General features: G+C 37.6%; 1 protein-coding gene across 1 annotated transcript in view; it reads left to right on the forward strand.

The window, feature by feature from the left end:
• The window catches only part of FAT4 (FAT atypical cadherin 4), a 203,997-nt gene that overhangs the window by 144,146 nt on the left and 40,478 nt on the right, over positions 1 to 19,373 (forward strand). The window contains exon 11 of the mRNA XM_056803836.1: positions 17,188 to 17,292. Coding sequence (XP_056659814.1) covers positions 17,188 to 17,292 — 105 coding nt within the window. The remainder of the gene's footprint in view (positions 1 to 17,187; positions 17,293 to 19,373) is intronic.

The following is a 19,373-nucleotide window of genomic DNA, read 5'->3' on the forward strand; positions in this document are numbered from 1 at the left end:
GAATCGTTTGTAGAGATTAAAAAGATATACTTACTGGCTGTACTTTCTTTGCACTGAAATCACAAAGGTGCCTGTGATATATGCACCTATAATACATTTATTTTATTCTGATTCATTTCATTTTCATTATCATGTAGTTTCATATTTGCCATTGTTGTAAGAGCACATTAATATAGGACCCAAACCCCCCAATAAAACCAAAAACCCACGGGTGTGAAAGATAGTCTACTTTAATCCACATCCATCCTATTCAACAGTTCTTTCTTTGGACTGTAGTGCACGTTGATACTTATTTCTTAGATGGTCTCATACACTCCTTCCAGTAATGGCAAACTGTGACCAATCGACGCCTCTTCAAACAGCTTGACTCTTGCCTATGACATCCCAAAAATTGTCCAGTGGGGAGTTCACCAAAAATTCCAAGCCCAGGGGAAAATAGGATGAACTGGGGCTGGTAGATCATTCTATCACAGATTTAGAGTTAGAAGGAACCTTAGAGGTCATCAATTCCGACCCCTCCCATTTTCTAGATGAAGAAACAGAGTCAAAGAGAAGAAAACCGAACTCCCCGAGGGCCACACAGTTAATGGATGTCTGAGATGGGTTCCTGACTTCATGTTTGATTCCCTATCTACTAGCAGGAAGAAGCAGCAGGTCAGATATACCAGCTAGATGGTGTGGAGGCAGTGAGGTGGCCAGGTAAATAGAAGGCTGAACCTAGAGTCAGGAAGATGAGTTCAAATCCAGCCTCATGAACATAATAGCTATGTGACAAGGACAAGTCACTGAACCCTGTTTGCCTCTGTTTCTATATCTGTAAAATGATCTGAAGAAGGAAATGACAAAGCACTCCAGAATCTTTTCCAAGAAAACCTCAACTGGGGGCATGGAGAGTCAAAAATGACTGAACAGTAAGTCAGAATTTTTACACCTCTTTAGAATTGGGTATGTGAGAAATCAAGTTAATGAGCATTACATTCCTGAAGGGACACAACAAATGAATCACAATTAAAATACGTATTAGCCATCAGATCACAACTTTTCTGAGCCTCAACTTCCCTCTCAAAACCTTTTGAATTTTTGAACTCTTTTAGTCTGATCATCCCACCTAGGTCCTGGAATGCATGTTTTGTCTCCCCAAGGCAATTTCTATGTTCCTCTTCCAGTTGAATCCTGAGCTGCTCAGATTTCTAGAGCCTCCCCAGGATGCTCAGATCTCGAATTCCCTTAGCTGCTCTGCTCGCTGTCAAAGAGATGGAACATACGTCAATGAGACAAATTGATGAATGTGAAAGCAATGAGATCGCCTTGTTGTTTTTCTCTACTTCCAAATAGCTCTCCCAGCTAACATATGTTCCCTGCAAAGGTCTTCTTGAGTTCAAAAGACAGAGCTAATGGCATCCAAACACTTTAAAGCCTCGGGTCACTGACAGTTATTGTTAATTGACTGGCAGATCTAATTAAGGGAATGATCTGAGGATTTTGTTTCATGAGGCACCAACACATTAAATTGGGTGGCCAAGAGTATGTCAGGCTAATCCCAGGTCCCACAGTCTCCGAAGCTCCTAAAGTCATCAAAGCCAAGTAATGTTAAATATAGTCTGGCTTCCTCTGAAGCCTTACAATACAATCTTATGGCACACATATTTGGTGAATGAATATTATAGTAAAATGAAGAGAGAGTGTATTACTAAGTCTGAGCAACCCAGCTAAGAAAATAATAACTTTTTAATTGATGTTTTGTTTTGTTTAACTGACAAACATCCTGGTAGATTTGTAGAGGGGAAATTTGAGAAATAAACAAAGTTTATGTTCAGTTTTCGCAAAGAATCATTTTTAGCATAAATTTCATTTGGTTATCTCTAGGGGTCATTCCATAGCATTTTCATCTACAATAGAAATGAAAATAGATACTATGGCAGCTAGCTACCAAATTGGGTAGAGTTCTAGACTTAGTCAGGAAGACTTGAATTCAAATCTTGCCTCAGATGCTTATTAGCTTGGTGCCCCTGGATCACTTGTCTAAATTCTCTTTGCCTCAGTTTCCTGATCTATAAAACAGAGATGATAAAATCACCAATCTCCCAGGGTGGTTGTGAGAATCAGATAAGATGAAATATATTCAGTGCTTTGCCAACCTTAAAGCTGTCTCTCTCTCTCTCTCTCTCTAAAGAGGATGTTTACATAGTACCTACTGGGAAGCAGACATTGTGTTGTTATTTTAAAATATTAATTTATTGTAATTAATATGATATGCAGTCAATATTATTCTCTGTGTTTAGTAATACTAATATTAATGAAGACATTTGACAGCTCTTAAATCAGGTCTACCTGAGTTCAAGTCCAGCATTCTATATACACTGTGTCACTGAGCTACAGGATGTTATTGTTGTCATTATTATTGTTGTTGTTGTCATCACTTAGAAGAAAGCAATTGCCTTTGCAAAATCAGGCAAGTCTCTTAGCCTATCACCCTATTCACCATTGAGTGCTTCTATTCCAAATACATAAGACAGTTAGCTAGAGGTAGTTTTATTTTGGAAATTTTTGCAACCCCAAATCAGAATATTGTTAAATAATTACAGTAATTTTCAAAATAATGTCAAACCTTCATATAGTCCTTTATGGTTTGGAAAACTCTTACCCATGTTAGTTTATCTGATCACCCCAAACAACCTTGTGATTTGTGTGCTATTGTTATCACCATTTTACATATGAAGAAACTTTGACTCACGTTAAGTTACCTTCCCAAGGTCACACAGCTAGAAAACATCGGAGATGAGATGCTGACTTCAAGGACAGCATTCTGTCACCTAACTACATTACATCCTCCTCCTCAACCTACTATTTATATTATGCTTTAAGGTTTACAATGCACTTCACATGTATTACCTTGATTGAGTTTTACAACCATCCTGTGAAGTAGATGCTATTAGGATCTTCATTATATAGATGAGGAAACTGAGGCTGAGAGGTTAGGTAACTTGCCCAGGGTCATACAGCTGGCGAATATGTAGGGCAGGAATCAAACTCAGTTTTTCATGATTCCATGTCCTATACTCTGTCTACTACATAAGCTGCCACACTGGCACTTCCCAAAACTTCTCTGAGAAGGAGAAATCAAGTAGTATTATGCCTATTTTTTTCTTCTTTAGCCTGTAGTCCCCTATCAGGTAGGTTCTAGAGCAACCATTATCCACATTTGACAGAGAGCATAACTGAGATTCTGAGAAAACTCTAAGTCCACATAGCTGGTAAATGTTAGAGAAACGAGGCAGGCTCCGGTCTCCACTGATGTCAAGCACTGTAGACATTACAATCTACTGAATACTTAAGTAGGAGTTGGGGGAAGCAGAGAGACAGACAGACAGAGGGAGGGAGAGACAGAGATAGACAGAGGAGAGAGAGAGAATGTTCAAGATCAACTGACAAAGATGAATCTTTTGAAATCTTTTTCATTTGGAACTGAGGCAGAAAATGACACCAGGGTATTTTCTTTTTTTAAAATTTTTTATTAATTAATTTAGAATATTTTTCCATGGTTCCATGATTCATGTTCTTTCCCTCCCCTCCTCCATCCCTATTCCCAAAACCAATGAGCAATTCACCTGGGTTTTACATGTAATATTGTTTGAAACCATTTCATGAATATTTGCAATAGAGTAATCATTTAGAATCTACATCCCCAATCATATCTCCATTGAACAATGTGATCAATCATATGTTTTTCTACTGTGTTTCTACTCCCACAATGCTTTCTCTGAATGTAGACAGTGTTCTTTCTCATAAGTCCCCACGAGGGTATTTTCAATCAGGAATTTAATTACAAGATGTACAAATTACACCTCATGAGCGCATTGGCTCATTACAGCTCATTGGCTCATAAATCTAGAGGTTCATATCATCCAGATAAGCAAAACTGGACCCCAGGATAGTTAGATGACTTGGCCAAGGTCACAAAAGCAGTAAACAACAACTGGTTCAGTATCTAATGTTAAGTGCCATTTAAAGTAAATATGTCCTGGATGGGCCACTGTGAATATCCAAAGTAAATATGTGCTGAGATGGAATCTTTAGGAAATGTGAGCCTTCCTTTTTTTATGGGAGGGAAGGATTTTTCTTTGTTTTCAAATTAAAAACATTTCCCCGGCTTCAACTATAGTATCAGCAAATGACATAAAATATTAGCAAAGACAAGTAGTAGATGCATAATGGGAAATGAAATATAGTCAGAGCAAGAAAGAACAGATATACAGCTGCAGTCCTACACTTTGAGCTATAGAATCTTAAAAGACCAAGAGGAAGGCCTCTGCACAGAGGAATTTAGGATGAAAAGGCACAGGCAGGCTGTGATTGACACCCAAGAAATAAAGACCCACATTGATGAGATCACTAATCCACTGAATTATTGTAGCTCTTGGAGTCTCCTTGGTACTAGAGACAACAGGTCATGAGATTTAGGACTCCTTTAAATGAACTCCTGTCATTTCAGCTCTCTCTATCCTTCTCTCTTCTGAAATCTATTCTTTATTCTCACCTTGACCTCTACTCTCTCGATCCTTCTGTAATCTCCCAGGTCATTGCCCCTGCTCTTGCTTTATTTTCCCTCCCTTCCAATTTCCACCCTGTAATTAGTGTGTTCAATGGTACTCTTTTATTTTGCTAAGGAAAGAAAGGCTATTCTCGTGAATGAATGACTAGGACTTTATTAAGCCCTTTTGCTATGTGCTTAATATGTACTATATGCAAAGTACTATGTTAAAGAAGCAATGGAGACACAACTAGAGAGAAAGGACAAGCCTTTCTTTCAAGGAGATCACATTCTTAAGGTAAAAGATAATGCATATAGGAGGTTTCAGCTGCAAGTCAGAAGCTGCTTAGGATGCAGTGGCAAACCAGATCATTATGTATCTTTCTTATTGGTGCTTAAATTTATGAATTGGTACTTCCATTTCTGATGTCGAACCATAGAACAATACCAAGGAATTTGGTGGGCAGCGTTTTCTTTTTTGGATCATCAGCAGCTGTGACTGATGAGGAAGAGGAAGCTACAATAGCTGTGGGAAAAAAGGTACAGGTCACATCTCTACAAGGGTTGATTCTCTAGATGATGACTACAAGGATTGGGATGAGAGCAGAGCTGGTGATCTGTTCGATGCTGCTTGTCTCAGGGTTTGGTTTAAGAATCTGTGCTGTGTCCATCTGGGTCTGAGAAGAGGTAGCTGAGCTGGGTTGGTTTATTTCTTCAACAAAGTTAATTCATCTTTTCTCGGTAGCTTTGCAGTAGCTTGGAATGGCTGGTCTTTTCTCTTCAGGGATTGGAAACAGATCCATTGGCCTGGGGGACATGACTCTTTCTTTGTCTCTTGGGCATATAGCCCTGCAATGACAATTCACCATAAGTTGATATTGGGGTGGTGAGAATGGCAAATCCTTTTACAACAAAGATTGCTCCCACCGGTGGTCAGTTCTGGGGCTACCTTAGGGGTGGTGCTGGTCTCTTGGCTTTTGGAGAAAGTCCTTAAGATGGATTTAATGTATTTTAATATCTTCATCTCTTCCTCACGCCTAATCTTTTTGGAACATTTGCCCCCTCCACTGATGTTTGTGATTGTTTGCCATTTCCACTTGTTAATATTTGCCATCTATACCTTTCACTATGATATTGTAAGACTGGACAGAAGTACAATGGCCCTTGCTTGAAGAGCCATTATTTTCCACAGACCTTTCTATAGAAAAATTTGGATGACTTAAAATCTTGAGCATATTCATTATGGTAAGTTGCAAAAGAACTTCAGTTATTATTGAAATAGGAGCCTGTGTGCTTCATCGTATCAACATAAAGCCATGAGATATATGCAGAGGTACCTCAACTTTAGATAGATATTCTAGGGTAAATTCGAAAACAAACCTTACTGAGAGTCACACAAGATAGGGAGAAATCCATGGAAACTCTAAAATGCACAGCACTGGAGTGAAGAGCTATATCGCCATTAGGATATGAGCAATGTGAGAATATGGGTTGTTTCTTGTCTCTGCACCTCCTGCCCTTAAAAAGATGTCTGACCCAGAGGAGCACAGAATTAATGCTTATTAAACAATTGACTTAGTGCAATCGTAATCCCTAGAAATATTTAAAGATGTAGTTTTACTGATTTAACAGAAACATTCAAGAGGAACCCTTTATTACGCATTGGCTATGGAGGGTGGGGGGAGGAGGGGAAGGAAGAACATGAATCATGTAACCATGGAAAAATACTCTAAATTAACTAATTAAATAAAAATTTTCAATTAAAAAAAGAGGAGCTCTTTAAGGTAGAAAGTAGGTATATAGATTCAATCCAGTTCTCTGTCAACTAAGACCATCGTTATCAGGAAAGGGGTATGATATTGTCATCTCCTCTAGTATGATCTGTGTGCAGGTAGGTGGCAAAATAGATAGAGTCCTGGGCCTGGAGTTAGAAAGAAATGGGTTCAAATCCAGCATCAAAAACTATCTGTGTGAACCTAGGCAAGTCAGTTTCCTCATCTGTAAAATGAGCTGAAGAAGGAAATGGCAAACCACTCCAGGATCTTTACTAAGAAAACCCCAAATCTTATCACAAAGAGTCAGATGTGACTGAAACAACTCAGTTGCAACAGCTAGTAAGATCAATTGGATCAGAGATCTTAGATTTAGATTCGGTGGGTTTTCTACTGTGCCTGGATGCTTGAAGAATATATCCAGACAATGCTTTCTTTTGTTATCCCAGAACACAGGACAGAGATACTACTTACATATAAAGTCATCCTGGGAGTCATAAGCAAAAGTGATGCTTTCTTATTTGTTAATAATTGGAAGGTCTAGAAGCAATGTATGTCTCCTTTATCATTTTAACCTAGTAAACACTAAGATTCATTGGCACTGGAATTTGAATGATTGCTATTATGGTTTTCAAAAATCTAATAGTGGTTCTATATTTATCAATGAGATATTCTAGTCTTGTATTACTTTAAAGAGGTATCTGTATATTCAAAATTACCAAAGCTTCTACCAGAATATATATGCACATATATATGTGTGTGTGTGTGTGTGTATGCATATATATATATGTATATATATATATATATATAATTTTGATAAAATTCTTTCCTAGAAAATATAATCACTGTGTCTGGAGTTCTTGATGACTTACAGTATTTTTTTCTGCCCTCCCTTTAAACTCTCTCATCCTGATTTCATTTCTTTTCATGATGAAGGAATCAAGGTAATTGAAATTCAGAATTCCCTGTCTTTATTTTCTGAAGAGACAGTATCAAACTGTTCAAAGCATACCTGTCTTATTTGATTGTTCTCTTCCCTTTATTATCTACAAGATTTCCATTGTCACAAACTGTAGTCATTATCTTTTTAGACCTGAATACTTCAAAATTTCCTGAGGACAGAATCCTTTTTATCATCAAATTTGTCTAGTGATCTACAGCATTTAAGAGTCAAAATTTCATAAACAAAGTGATGATATTCACCACTTTTGACAGTAGACCATGGGAATGTAGATTTGGAGCTAAAAAGCACATTAGAAGCTATCAATTCAATCACTTCATTTGGAAAGGGAAACTGAGGTTCAAAGGTCAGTGACACGTTCATGGTTACGCAGCTAACAAGTATCAAAGATGGTCTTTGAAAACAGGGATTCCTGATCCCATCATATCAATCTGGCTGCCACTCTATCCATTATGCTATATGCCTGGTGAAGCTCTACATTCTATTTGGGAATAAATCCCTGGGCAATTCAATCCCTCTCTATAAATCTAGCTAACTAAGCAAAGTAATAATAACACCATAAATTCTAGCAATTGATCTTTCCAAACCCATCATGGCACATGTGCCAGTGAGGGCTGCTCCCTTTCCCCTCTCTATGCTCATCTGAGGAGGACATTTCTCATTTCACCTGCCCCTCTGCCCAATAGCCCATTGGGAGCACTTCCTTTCACCCCTGTCTGGATTAAGGTGGAGGGATCACATATAGCATGATGGTTGTAGTTTGGGCACTCGGTCTCTACAAGTTTCACTGTCACTGCTCTTTAATATACACTTTTTGAGGTATTTTGAATTAAAGAAGCACTTTATGGTCTCCACATCTTATACTCTTTGTCGCTTAAGTACTTATAGAGTAAGCAGTGCATTTTTTAAACTTTTATGCCCATTTTATAGATAAAATTGAGGCTTTGCAAGATTAAGTGGCAGCTATTAAGAAGCAGCTGGAACTTGAATTCTGGTTTTTAAAGACTTCTCTCCCCTTTAAAAAAAAAAAACAACCTACATTTTTATATTAAAAAAATAGAACAACTACATTAGGTGTACATTATGTTTGGTATCTTGAGGCTTCCAAGCATGTAAAGTTGACATTAACCTCTCTTTATATTGTGTATTCAAATGAAAAGTAATCCACCCCCTGGCTAGGAGAGGTAATTCAAACAAGGTGAATTACTCTGAAGGGGGAGAAAGTTTATAAAATGAGTCACTTGGCACCATGTTTAATTTCAGGTCCAAATGTAAACAAACATGGGTTACTTGGGCCAATCAGCATTCTTGCTCATCTAAGTCTGAAGCAGGATACATGTGTTCTTAATCTACAAACTGCGAGATCTTGTGGAGGGGTAAGAAAAAAAAAACTGCCTAAGGAGTGTTGTTTCTGCAGACTTCTCCAAACTCACCAGTGCAATTAAAGTAAATGGAGACTTTTCTAAGAAAGCAGTTGAACTGAGGCTTTAATGACTTTTGTCTATCACTACAGAATAAATGGACTTGTCTCTCCTTGGGCTAGATCAGACCTCCAAAAGCAGCATTTAGGGCTCTTTTTCATGACAAGTATGATGGACAAACAGCAGTAAACTTATAGTTAAAAAAAAAAAGGAACCATCCCAGTGTCGGACACCTTTTCCCAGTGAGAATTCATGTCCCAAGAATGAGAACTCCAAGGTAATTGGGCTTCAGTTCATAGGAACAAAAGATCTGAAAATTGGAAGGGACCTTGGGAAACCATCTCGTTCGTCTAACTGCCTTCTAACATAAGCCCATTTACATTATGGCTAGCATGCAATCCTACAGCCTCTGCTTGACCCACTACCTCCATTTTTAGACACTTTGAATAGACAGGAAATAGTTCTGATTTTGTTTGTTCCCTCCTTAGCTTGCTTTCTTGTAACCTACAAGCTCCCAGTTCTGTCCTCTAGATCAGAAAGAAACCAGGCTATTTTTATTTAAAGGAGTGAATGGGGAAATGAAGGAATGTGGTTCTAGGAATCCTTCTATACCAGGCAAGCCCAGGAGCCCAAAGCAGACAGATAGTTGGAAAGACATCAGATGCACAGATAAATGAACAAAAGAGAGCCAGATGCATAGATAGATAGAAAGATAGACAGATAAATGGACAGAGATAGAGCATTCATTAGGCAATTAATATGTTTTAGGTTCTGTGCTATATACTAGTCAACGTGTCCAAAGTTGGCCAGGACACATTCTGAAAAGCCCCTTTCCAATCTGCCTAAAGGCACTTTTCCTTCTTAAGTCGCTCCCAGGTTCATAGGAGCAGTCTACTAAAATCTATATGAAATGCAGAAAACTTCTGCTATTGCTCTCCCTCACCCCAATCCGAATTGAGTAAAATTTCATTTCCCTTTGGTTAAATTCCCCTCTTTTGTTATCGAATCACACACTGATTCACATCAACAAGATTCATTGTAAAGGTATAAATGCTTTAATAAAATAAACACACAGATAAGCCCTAAAAAGCAACACTGGTTTTTTTTAGGTGCAAGCAGTGAGGACACTAGCAGGGTGGGTGGGCGACTTGAGCTGCCCTCCTACTTCCACCCCTCACTCATCCTCTAACTCAAGGGAAGTAAGATGATCAGATAGATAAAAGGGAGCATGGTGTTCCTAGGGTAGAACTCCCAAAAACGAAGATGGAAAATAAAGAAGTTATGGACAGGTTCCCTGGCAACCATATATGTATGTTTTGGACTCTTGTCTATTCTTCCAGTGAGTCCAGGTCAACCCACATCTTGGTGGTATTGAATCAGAACCTCATCTCTAATCCTACATCATACATTTAATAACGCATGACCTTAGGCAAATCACTTTGTCCTAGCTGTGATTCGGTTGTTTGGTTGGAGTTGTTTTCCCTAGAAAAGTAAAGTTGATTTGATTTTCTAAAAGGTCTCTTTCAGTTTTAAGTACAGATCCTACAGTTCTCTTGTCTCTGTTGTACTTTGTTCATAATCATCAGTTTGAATAGAGAACATTGACCATTACTCTGCTTCCCACTTGATCATCCTGGCAAGCAAAGGGGATCCTAAGCCACATGGAATTAGACCATCAATGACTCCAGGAAAATCACTTCTTCCTTCTCCATCTCTCAGTTTCTCTGAGGAAGTTCTTTTAGAGGTCATCAAAACTCAGGACAACTTTACGATTTCTTAAGCATGGCATACACTCAAGCTAGCCAGTTTCAACAGTTTCCTCAGATTCAGCAATAATATCTATAGGGAAGGAGTTAGACCCTAAAGATAGCTTTCATGGCCCCAGTGTTTTCCCCTTTAATATAAACAACTTAATTTCCTCAATAAATCCTGAGATTGTATCATTTCTAAACTTTCCACCATCCTGACTACACGCCTATGCACCCCCTCCCAATTATCAACACCCTTCTTAAAGGGTAAATTGGACATAATACTCCCAATGTTGTCTGACCAATTGGCCTTCTGAAGACTAGACTAGATCATCTTCCTTGTAAGCCTGCTGGTGTTTCCAAATACAAATGACATCAGAAGAGGTTGATTCAGCTCTTACACGCAGACAATAATAGTAATAACAATGATAGGTCTCAACCTGTGAATTCACTGGTATTGGGAACTTCAAGTGAGGATGCTTTATGAACACAGTATGGTATTTTCTCACCAACTTCCAGTTTCACAGCAGAGCTTCTTAAACATTTTTGGTAAAGGCAGTCTCTTCATATCTGTAGATACTTTCTTAGAATAATCTTTTTAAAAATAATTGAAGAAAATGCTGAATTTCAGTTAGAAGTTAGTAAAAGTAAAGATGCTTTTTTCTCATATACATTCACAGCTCCCCTGAAGTCTCCTCACAGACTTGTAGGTCCAGTTTTGTTAGGCTTGCCATAAAGATCCGTTGAGATAACTTAGTAGAAAGGTCTTTGAAAACTGGAAAGTTCTATGTAAATATGCAGGGTTAGAATCCTGATGTTTATTATCTTATACTTAGCATGGGAGAGCAGATGCCCTGCATCGGATAAAAGAATTATAGCTTTTGCCTGCTTGGTGGAAAATATGAGGTGTTATGAGGAGAGAAGGCTCAATTAGAGAGGAAAATCAGGGATTCCAGCTTCTCGAGACCTCAATAGCCTTGGTCTTCAGGGAGAAAAAAAATATTAAGGAGACCACTGTTGCCTTTAGTGTTTTCCCATACTTTTTTTGGCATTCCTCTTACCCAACTGAGGCTCCTGACCTCCTGCAAAGACTTATAGACTTTTCCCTTCTCTCAATGATCATTTCTCAGGCCTGGTTCTCATTACTGCCCCAGTGTTCTGGTCTTTGCTAGTTAACATGGGTAGTCATCATGGATTAATCATCTGTGTAAGTCTCTGCCAAGCTACCCCTCCCAGGTGGCATGTCTTAACCCAGTTAAAGAACATCCTGAAAGAGACACTTCATTTGGGAATTGTTTTGCTTAGGAGGATATTTGGACATACCCTCAAATAACAAGTGGATATAAGCCTTGTATGAATTTGAAAAATGAATGAATAAATGGAATCAATGGGAAATATTTATTGTTTAGTAGGTATCAGGCACTGAGCTAAGAGCCATGGATACAAATATAAACAAAAAGAAAGACAGTCCCTGCCTTCGAGGAACTGACATTCAAATAGAAAAAGACAATACTTATGGGGAAAGCTTCTTCCATTTTTTCCATTTTTGATAATTAGATAGGCCAATATTTGGAAAGGACATGTTTGATTTCTTATCTAATGCACCTGAAAACATTAAAAATAAGATCGTGTCCATTTTAAAACAGATTTTGCTCTTTGATCTATTGTATATATGAAAGTATTTGAAAGCAAAAGACAATCTTTTAGATAGACAAGTTAGAGAGATAGTGACTATGATCATAGGACAATTATAATCAACAGGAGGATAAGATTGGTGGCACTGGTGAAGAGAACTATAAGAATGAGTTATAAGATGGAATGTACATTGGGACAGTCTAGTGAGAGACTGGAAGAAAAGAGAATCTGCTGTCAGTATGACCTCAGGCAAGTCATTCTCCACTTTATTGCCTCAATTTCTGATTTGTAAAATGAGGGTTTCAGACAACATGATGATGTAGTGGAAAGAGAGTTGGGTCTAGATGGGGGTTCAAAGCCTTGTTCTCACACTTAATGTATGATTTAGAAAATAATTTAACTTCCCTGGGCCTTTTATAGAAGATTTTCTCCATTTATAAAATATGGGAGTTGGGACTATATGATATCTGAGGTTTAATTCTAATGTCTGAATGAAATGACGAAATTAATGAAAATTTATTTAGTACTTACTTTGTGGAAAGCACTCTAATCCATGTAATCTGCAATCTTAAAGTCTTCTTCCAATTTTATAGTCCTCTCTATGACGAGACAGTACGGTAGTTTGTTACTTGAAATTCATAGGCATATCCATAGCATTTATAAAACTCTGAACAAGGGAACATGCAAATTGCTAATAAACCTTGGAGAACACTCTTTTCTTATTAATAGACTAACTTTTCTATCTTATTAAGTAATACTAAAATGTGGAATCGCATTAATCTTACAAATTTTACTTAAAACAGCATAGGGCTAGTCCCCAAAAGTAATTTTAAAAAAGGAAGCCTATTACCTCTCCAGTGTTATGACTCTCTGATATCACTAAGCCAACATATGAGATGAAAACTGAATTTGGAGTCCAAGGCTTGAGTCTTCTGTTCTCCATTTAACTAACATGGGACTTAGGCAAGTATTTTATCCTTCTCTTGCCTTCACTTTTAAACTAAAAACTAGAGATAATAATATTTAGCAGCCCTGACCTCAGAGTTGGTCTAAGGATCACATACGGTAATTTATGTAAAAGTGTTATACAAGCATAACTTGCTAAGTATGCCCTGCTACAATCCACTATTACTACTGAACCACCAACTTATGTACAATGACATCGCAATAGGAAGGCACAGCTGTGCACTATAGGTATGACCTATTTCATTACCTGGTACCAACTCTATACTAATAAGGTAAAAACTTTTTGTTAGTCTCTGATTCTTAATATACCGCTCTTTCTTGTCTGTGGATTTGGTTGTTATCTCCCCCATTTGCTTGTGGATTATTGGAGGTGAAGGAGTGTCTTTTTTCTCTATTTGAGTCCTCCTACTTAACAGTGCCTAATATATGGTACATGCTTAATAATTGTTTATTGATTGGCTGACCTGTGATGTCACTGATTTGGTCATTCTTCATATGGGAATTCCTTCCAGCGAACTTATCTGAAACAGAGACTCAGAAAGTTATCTGGCATCACTTAGGGGTTAAATGAGTTGTCTACGATCACAGTACATGCCAGACGCAAAACGTCCTGAATCTAAGACCTGGCACAGAAACTCTATCTTCTGCCAGGAGTCGGCAAACTTTTTATGTAATGGGTGACATAGTAAATATCTTGGGCTTTGTGGCATCCTGGGTGTATTCTAATCTTGAAAGTATTATTGATGTAGTAATATTACAACCTGTGTACTCATGTACCAGACTCATGGTCATATTCTTTCTCGATGATTGTATTTAATTGATACTCTATTAATTCTGACCACTCTCCAAAGCTACAGTCCAAAGGTCAGTAGAATTCCTGGGTAGGACACTAGCTGCCACAGGGTCCTAGCTCCTCCCTTGACAGACCAGATTCCTTACCAGGTCACATGTTTTATTTATTAAACTCCGCCTCTTTGAGCTGGTGGCTGTCAATTGACCCAATGTTAAATCTTATGCCATGTCACATGTTCATTAGGTACCTCCCATTCCCCATGCTTTGATTCTGCAATAAAAGATTGGGGACACGTGTAGCTCGCTCTTTTCCACCCTCAGAGGAGCACGCACACTGGAGCCCATGTTGTTCAACTCTTTGTCTCTGAGTCTTTCTTCCTTTATTGTGTTTTCTCTCTCTATCCCCTTCATTCATTTTCCCTCAGTTTCTTACCTTCCTTCTCAGGTGTCCACTAACGAAGATATTAATTTGTGGTTGCAGGCAGCTACAGGCTTTATGGGCAAAGGTGCTTATAAAATAAGGGAAGAAGAAAAATCCACAATTTTTCTTAATAAAATTCAATTAAAACTGTGTATTATTTATAATGTGGCTGTAATAATGAGAAGAATGGAATTGGTGGTGGGAGGGTGTTATCATTTCACCCACTTAAGCCTCAAATTCAGTAAATGAACGAGTGGCTACCTTCCAACAAACTTTACTTATGGACACTGAAATCGGAATTATTTTAGAATTTTCATGTGTCCTGAAGTAGTCTTCATTTTATTTCTTTGAATCATTAAAAAAAATTAACCCATAGGCCATATCAAAATAAGTAATAACCTGGATTTGGCCTGCAAGCCATAGCTTCATGACCTCTATTCTACATCATGTACCCTCTCTTGATAAATATTGTATACACAATCTCATCTATGTTTTTTTCAATTTAAATATAAACACAATGATTTTTTGCTTAATTAAAAAAGAAAAAAACATTATCAGTGTCACTAGAAACAACAGTCCCTGCCATTAGGAAGACTATCTGATAGGGTCAGCTCAGAATTTCAACTTAGAAGTTGGTTTCTAGTGTAAAAAGGGAAAGGGAGAGAGGGAGTGAGGAATAAAAAGGAAGGAAGGAAGGAAGGAAGGAAGGAAGGAAGGAAGGAAGGAAGGAAGGAAGGAAGGAAGGAAGGAAGGAAGGAAGGAAGGAAGGAACGAAGGAACGAAGGAAGGAAGGAAGGAACGAAGGAACGAAGGAAGGAACGAAGGAACGAAGGAACAAAGGAACGAAGGAACAAAGGAAGGAAAAAAGCTTCTACTGTGTGTCAGGCACTGTGTACTCTGGCAAAGAAGATAAAAAGTCTTGAAGGTGTCCCTCCCCCTGGAGCAGCTTATATTGCACTGACTGGGTGGGGCAGAGGGAACAACATATCTACAAATAATTCATGCAAAATAAATACAAAGTAAATTAAAGGGGGGATAACACTAAGAAGTAGAGAAATCAGGAAAGGCCTCTTGTAGGAGGTAACATTTGAATTGAGACTTGAAGGGAGCAAGGTGTTACAAGAGACAAATCAAATGATACTGTTGCAGCTTGCTTATTTTTCAGTTGTGGCCAACTCTCTATGACCCCATTTTGGGGTTTTCTTGGCAAAGACACTGGAATAATTTGCCGTTTCCTTCTGCTACATGTTTTACAAATGAGAAAACTGAGGCAAACAAGGTTAAATTACTTTCCCAGGATCATCTGAGGCCAGATTTGAACTCATGAAGATGTCTTCCTGATTCCAAACCTAGAGTTCAATATCAACTGTGCCACCTAGCTGTCCTTGTCCTAGGGGAGAATATATTCAACTTGCAAAATATGCACCAAGGCGGTGATGGGACATTCATGGAACAACAAGGAGGCCAGTTTGGCTGGAGCATAAATGAGTAAGGGAGAGGGAAGTAGTAAGCCTAGGAATAAGCTGGAGCTATGACAAACCAGGAAATTTATATTTTCTCCCAGAGACAATAGATTATGACTGAAGTTTATAGAGTACCAGAGTTCCTTAATTAAGCCTGTACACTGAGTATCAATTTAGATTGCTAGTAACCTAATCGTTTTCCTGAAAAACAAAGATAAAACTGTTTATATCCTTCCTTTGGTCTTTAGGATGGTTCCAAGTATTTTTCACTGACTGCACAAGTGTGGATAATTTCTGGTGTTTGAAGTCAAATTGTCCACCTTTGATGAAATGAATTGAAATTAAGGAGAGGAGTTAAAGTGGGCATATTTAATAAAAGAGGATACATGCCAATTGCTTAGAGTTTAGCAATGAGTCTGCATATTTATGTGATTCTGGGAAGGTTGTTGGAATCTAAGGGGGGAAATGCTTGGCAGATAGAGGTGAATCTGGTCTATGAATGTGTTATGTATAGTGTAAAAATCTCAGTGTCTGGAAAATGAATGAAGGGCAAAGGACACCGCACATTTCCCAGACTGGAGGTAAAATTTAGCAGGAGATGAGGTCACAGCAAAACTCAGATACAGTTGAACGATTCAAATGCCCATGATTTTCATGAGTTTTTATTTGTCTCAGATATCGAGGATCTGTGATTTCCATTATGGATTAGAACAGTCACCCTCTTAATCATAATTTAATAGCTGTCTAACCGCAATGGTTCCTAATCCTGGGTCCAGGGTCTGTGGATAGATTTCAGGGAGGGGAACCAGATATATATATATATATATATATATATATATATATGCCAGATCTATAAACTTGGAAAGGGGAAAGATGCTGTATTCCTCTTTTTACTAAATTCTAACTGAAATTCATCATTTTTAAAATTACTTAAGAATATTATTTCTCTATGGGGTCCATAGATGTCACCTGACTGCCAAAGGAGGCCATTACTCAGAAATGGCTGAGAACCTTTCTCTTAGAGAACAGGCGATACTAAAAGAGGATCATGGACTTCCAGAACTAAACAATAATAGAGGAAAGATCAAACCCAGGTCTAACAAACACTGTATCATTTTTACTTCACATTGCTCAAAAAATGCCACAAGTTTTCATCAAAAATCTCTTCCAAGGATAAGCTAATTTTTTTTCCAAAGAAACAAATGCATAAATTTAAAAATCTCTTTTAGAGATAATAATAAAATCTTTCTCCCAAAATAATTTAATTCGACTTTATAAATAAGGGATGTCCTCAGAGTCTTAGTGCCGTAGGAAATATAGCTTGAAACTGCATTAAGACTTTTAAGATGCTCTGTATAAGTTAAGGAAAAAATAGCTTAAGGTGGAAAAGGGTTTTAATTGCATAATTACTTAAATAAGATTTCTATATTTAACTTTTTAAAATACATATTTTTAAAAATTTCTTTGCCATTTTCAGGTAAAATGTGTGAATCTTCCATCAATTATTGTGAATGCAATCCTTGCTTTAATGGAGGGTCCTGTCAAAGTGGTGTTGAGTCGTACTATTGTCATTGCCCATTTGGTGAGTATAACTTGTCTTTTTGTTTTCAAGATGGGGCCTGGGTTTTCAAGATACTACCGAAAATAACACGAGTATTAGAGATGGATATTACATTGTTGAGAGAAGATAAAATGCCTGCACTGAAAACAGCTTGATTAAAATAAAATCACTGGAGAATCGAAGATTCTGAAATCAATATAGCGTATCCACTAATTGTGGTAATCAATGCTCCATGTTGTCTTTGAGAGGACTCTGAGTACCAGAAAACTTTATCATAAGAGCCCATTCTTTACAATCTTAACAAGCTGGGAAGCTTTCCCATCTTGTAGTGCCTATCAGTCTTCTAAGACCAAGACTGGCTAAGTTCAAAGATGCTAAATGCCAAACTGGCCCAATATTAACAAAAGCTTCGAATGCAGTCATTCATGCAACTAATCTCTCAAGGAGTGGAGGGGTTGCAATCCCAGAATTGTTATGAGGATAACAACAATAAATATTAATATTAATCAGTGTTACATATAATGCTTACAAGCATTATATGTAAATATCTATCTATCTATCTATCTATCTATCTATCTATATATATATATATCCTTTTTGTAAAGTGCTTTACAATATTATCTCATTTTCCCTCATAACAACGCTGGGAGATAGATGCTATTATTACCCCTGTTTCATAGATGAGGAAACTGAGTCATATAGAATTTCAGAGACTTGCCCAAGATCACCGGATTTAAATTCAGGTCTTTTTGACTCCATGATCTACTCTCTACTGCTTAGCATCTGACCACCTAAGGAGGGGAAGTGTAGAAATGAGTGTTTATTGAATCCCTTCTGTGTTCAGGACCACACTAAAAGAGAAGACTATTAAAAAAATGTTTTTCAGTACTTTATCATTCTATCCAAGACCTTTATTACAGTCTACTAGTATATCACAACATATGAGAGAGTGAGGCAGTGTGATTTGATCCAAGAGTGGACTAGTATCTAAGTCAGGAAGATTGAGATTCAAAGTTTACCTCTAACATTTGACTGTGACTCTAGGCAAGTCACCTAGCTTCTCAGGGCTTTAGGCAACTCTTGCAGACTAAAAGTTGCAAATTAGTTACTGATTTGCTGGATTCCTCATAGAAAATTCTTTAGACAATCAATATTACGTGACTGGAGCTATACCAAATATTGGAGATACAAGAAAGAACAAGAATGATCCCCGTCCTCGAGGATCTCACAGTCTAATAGGGGAGACGGCAGGTAAATAACTGTGTAGAAACTCTATAGAGAGTAAATAGGTGATCTGAAAGGGGATGAATCAGCAGGTGGGATTCTGGGAAAGGTATCCTTGCAAAAGGAAAGATTTGAATGGAATCTTGAAGGAAGTCAGGGAAACTAGACAATGGAATCACAGGTATGGCCCACTTGCTCTGACAGAAAAACAAAATGATGGGGGAAAAGCGTCAAAAGTTCATGCAAATATGGATCCCCTAGAAATTATTCTTTCTGTCAGTTCCTGAAATTTCCCCTCGTGTTCTTGATAAATATAACTTTTTGCAGAGGACCATTTTGATATTGAGCACTTTTTTGTCTAACTAAAAGATATAGATCTGGGGTAATTTTTCAAACATACATTTAAAAAATTCATTTCCAAATTTTCTTCTTCCTTGAGCCCCTCCCCCATCCAATGAGAAGACAAATGATACTATATCTATTATACGTAGGAAGTCATGCAAAATGTGCTTCCATATTAGCCATGTTGCTAAAAAAAAGGTTAAAATATACTTTACATAGAGTTAATCAGTTCTCTCTCTGCAAGTGGCCAGCATTTTTCATGAACTCCTTTGAACTGTCATGAATCATTGCCCTGATCAGAATAATGTCCCGCTGTTCTTCTCACTTTACTTTTTATCAGTTTATACAAATCTTCCCAGGTGTTTCTCCAACCATCCCTATTAGCTTTCCTTATAGCATGATAACATTTCATTACAATTATATCCAACAACTTGTTCAGACAGTTCTCAACTGATGGGTATTGCCTCAGTTCCCAATTCTTTACCACCACCAAATAAACTGAAATAATTATTTTTGTACTTATTATATTTTTTCAT

Source organism: Monodelphis domestica, chromosome 6 (genome assembly GCF_027887165.1).
Source record: "Monodelphis domestica isolate mMonDom1 chromosome 6, mMonDom1.pri, whole genome shotgun sequence".
In the NCBI taxonomy this organism is placed as follows: domain Eukaryota; kingdom Metazoa; phylum Chordata; class Mammalia; order Didelphimorphia; family Didelphidae; genus Monodelphis; species Monodelphis domestica.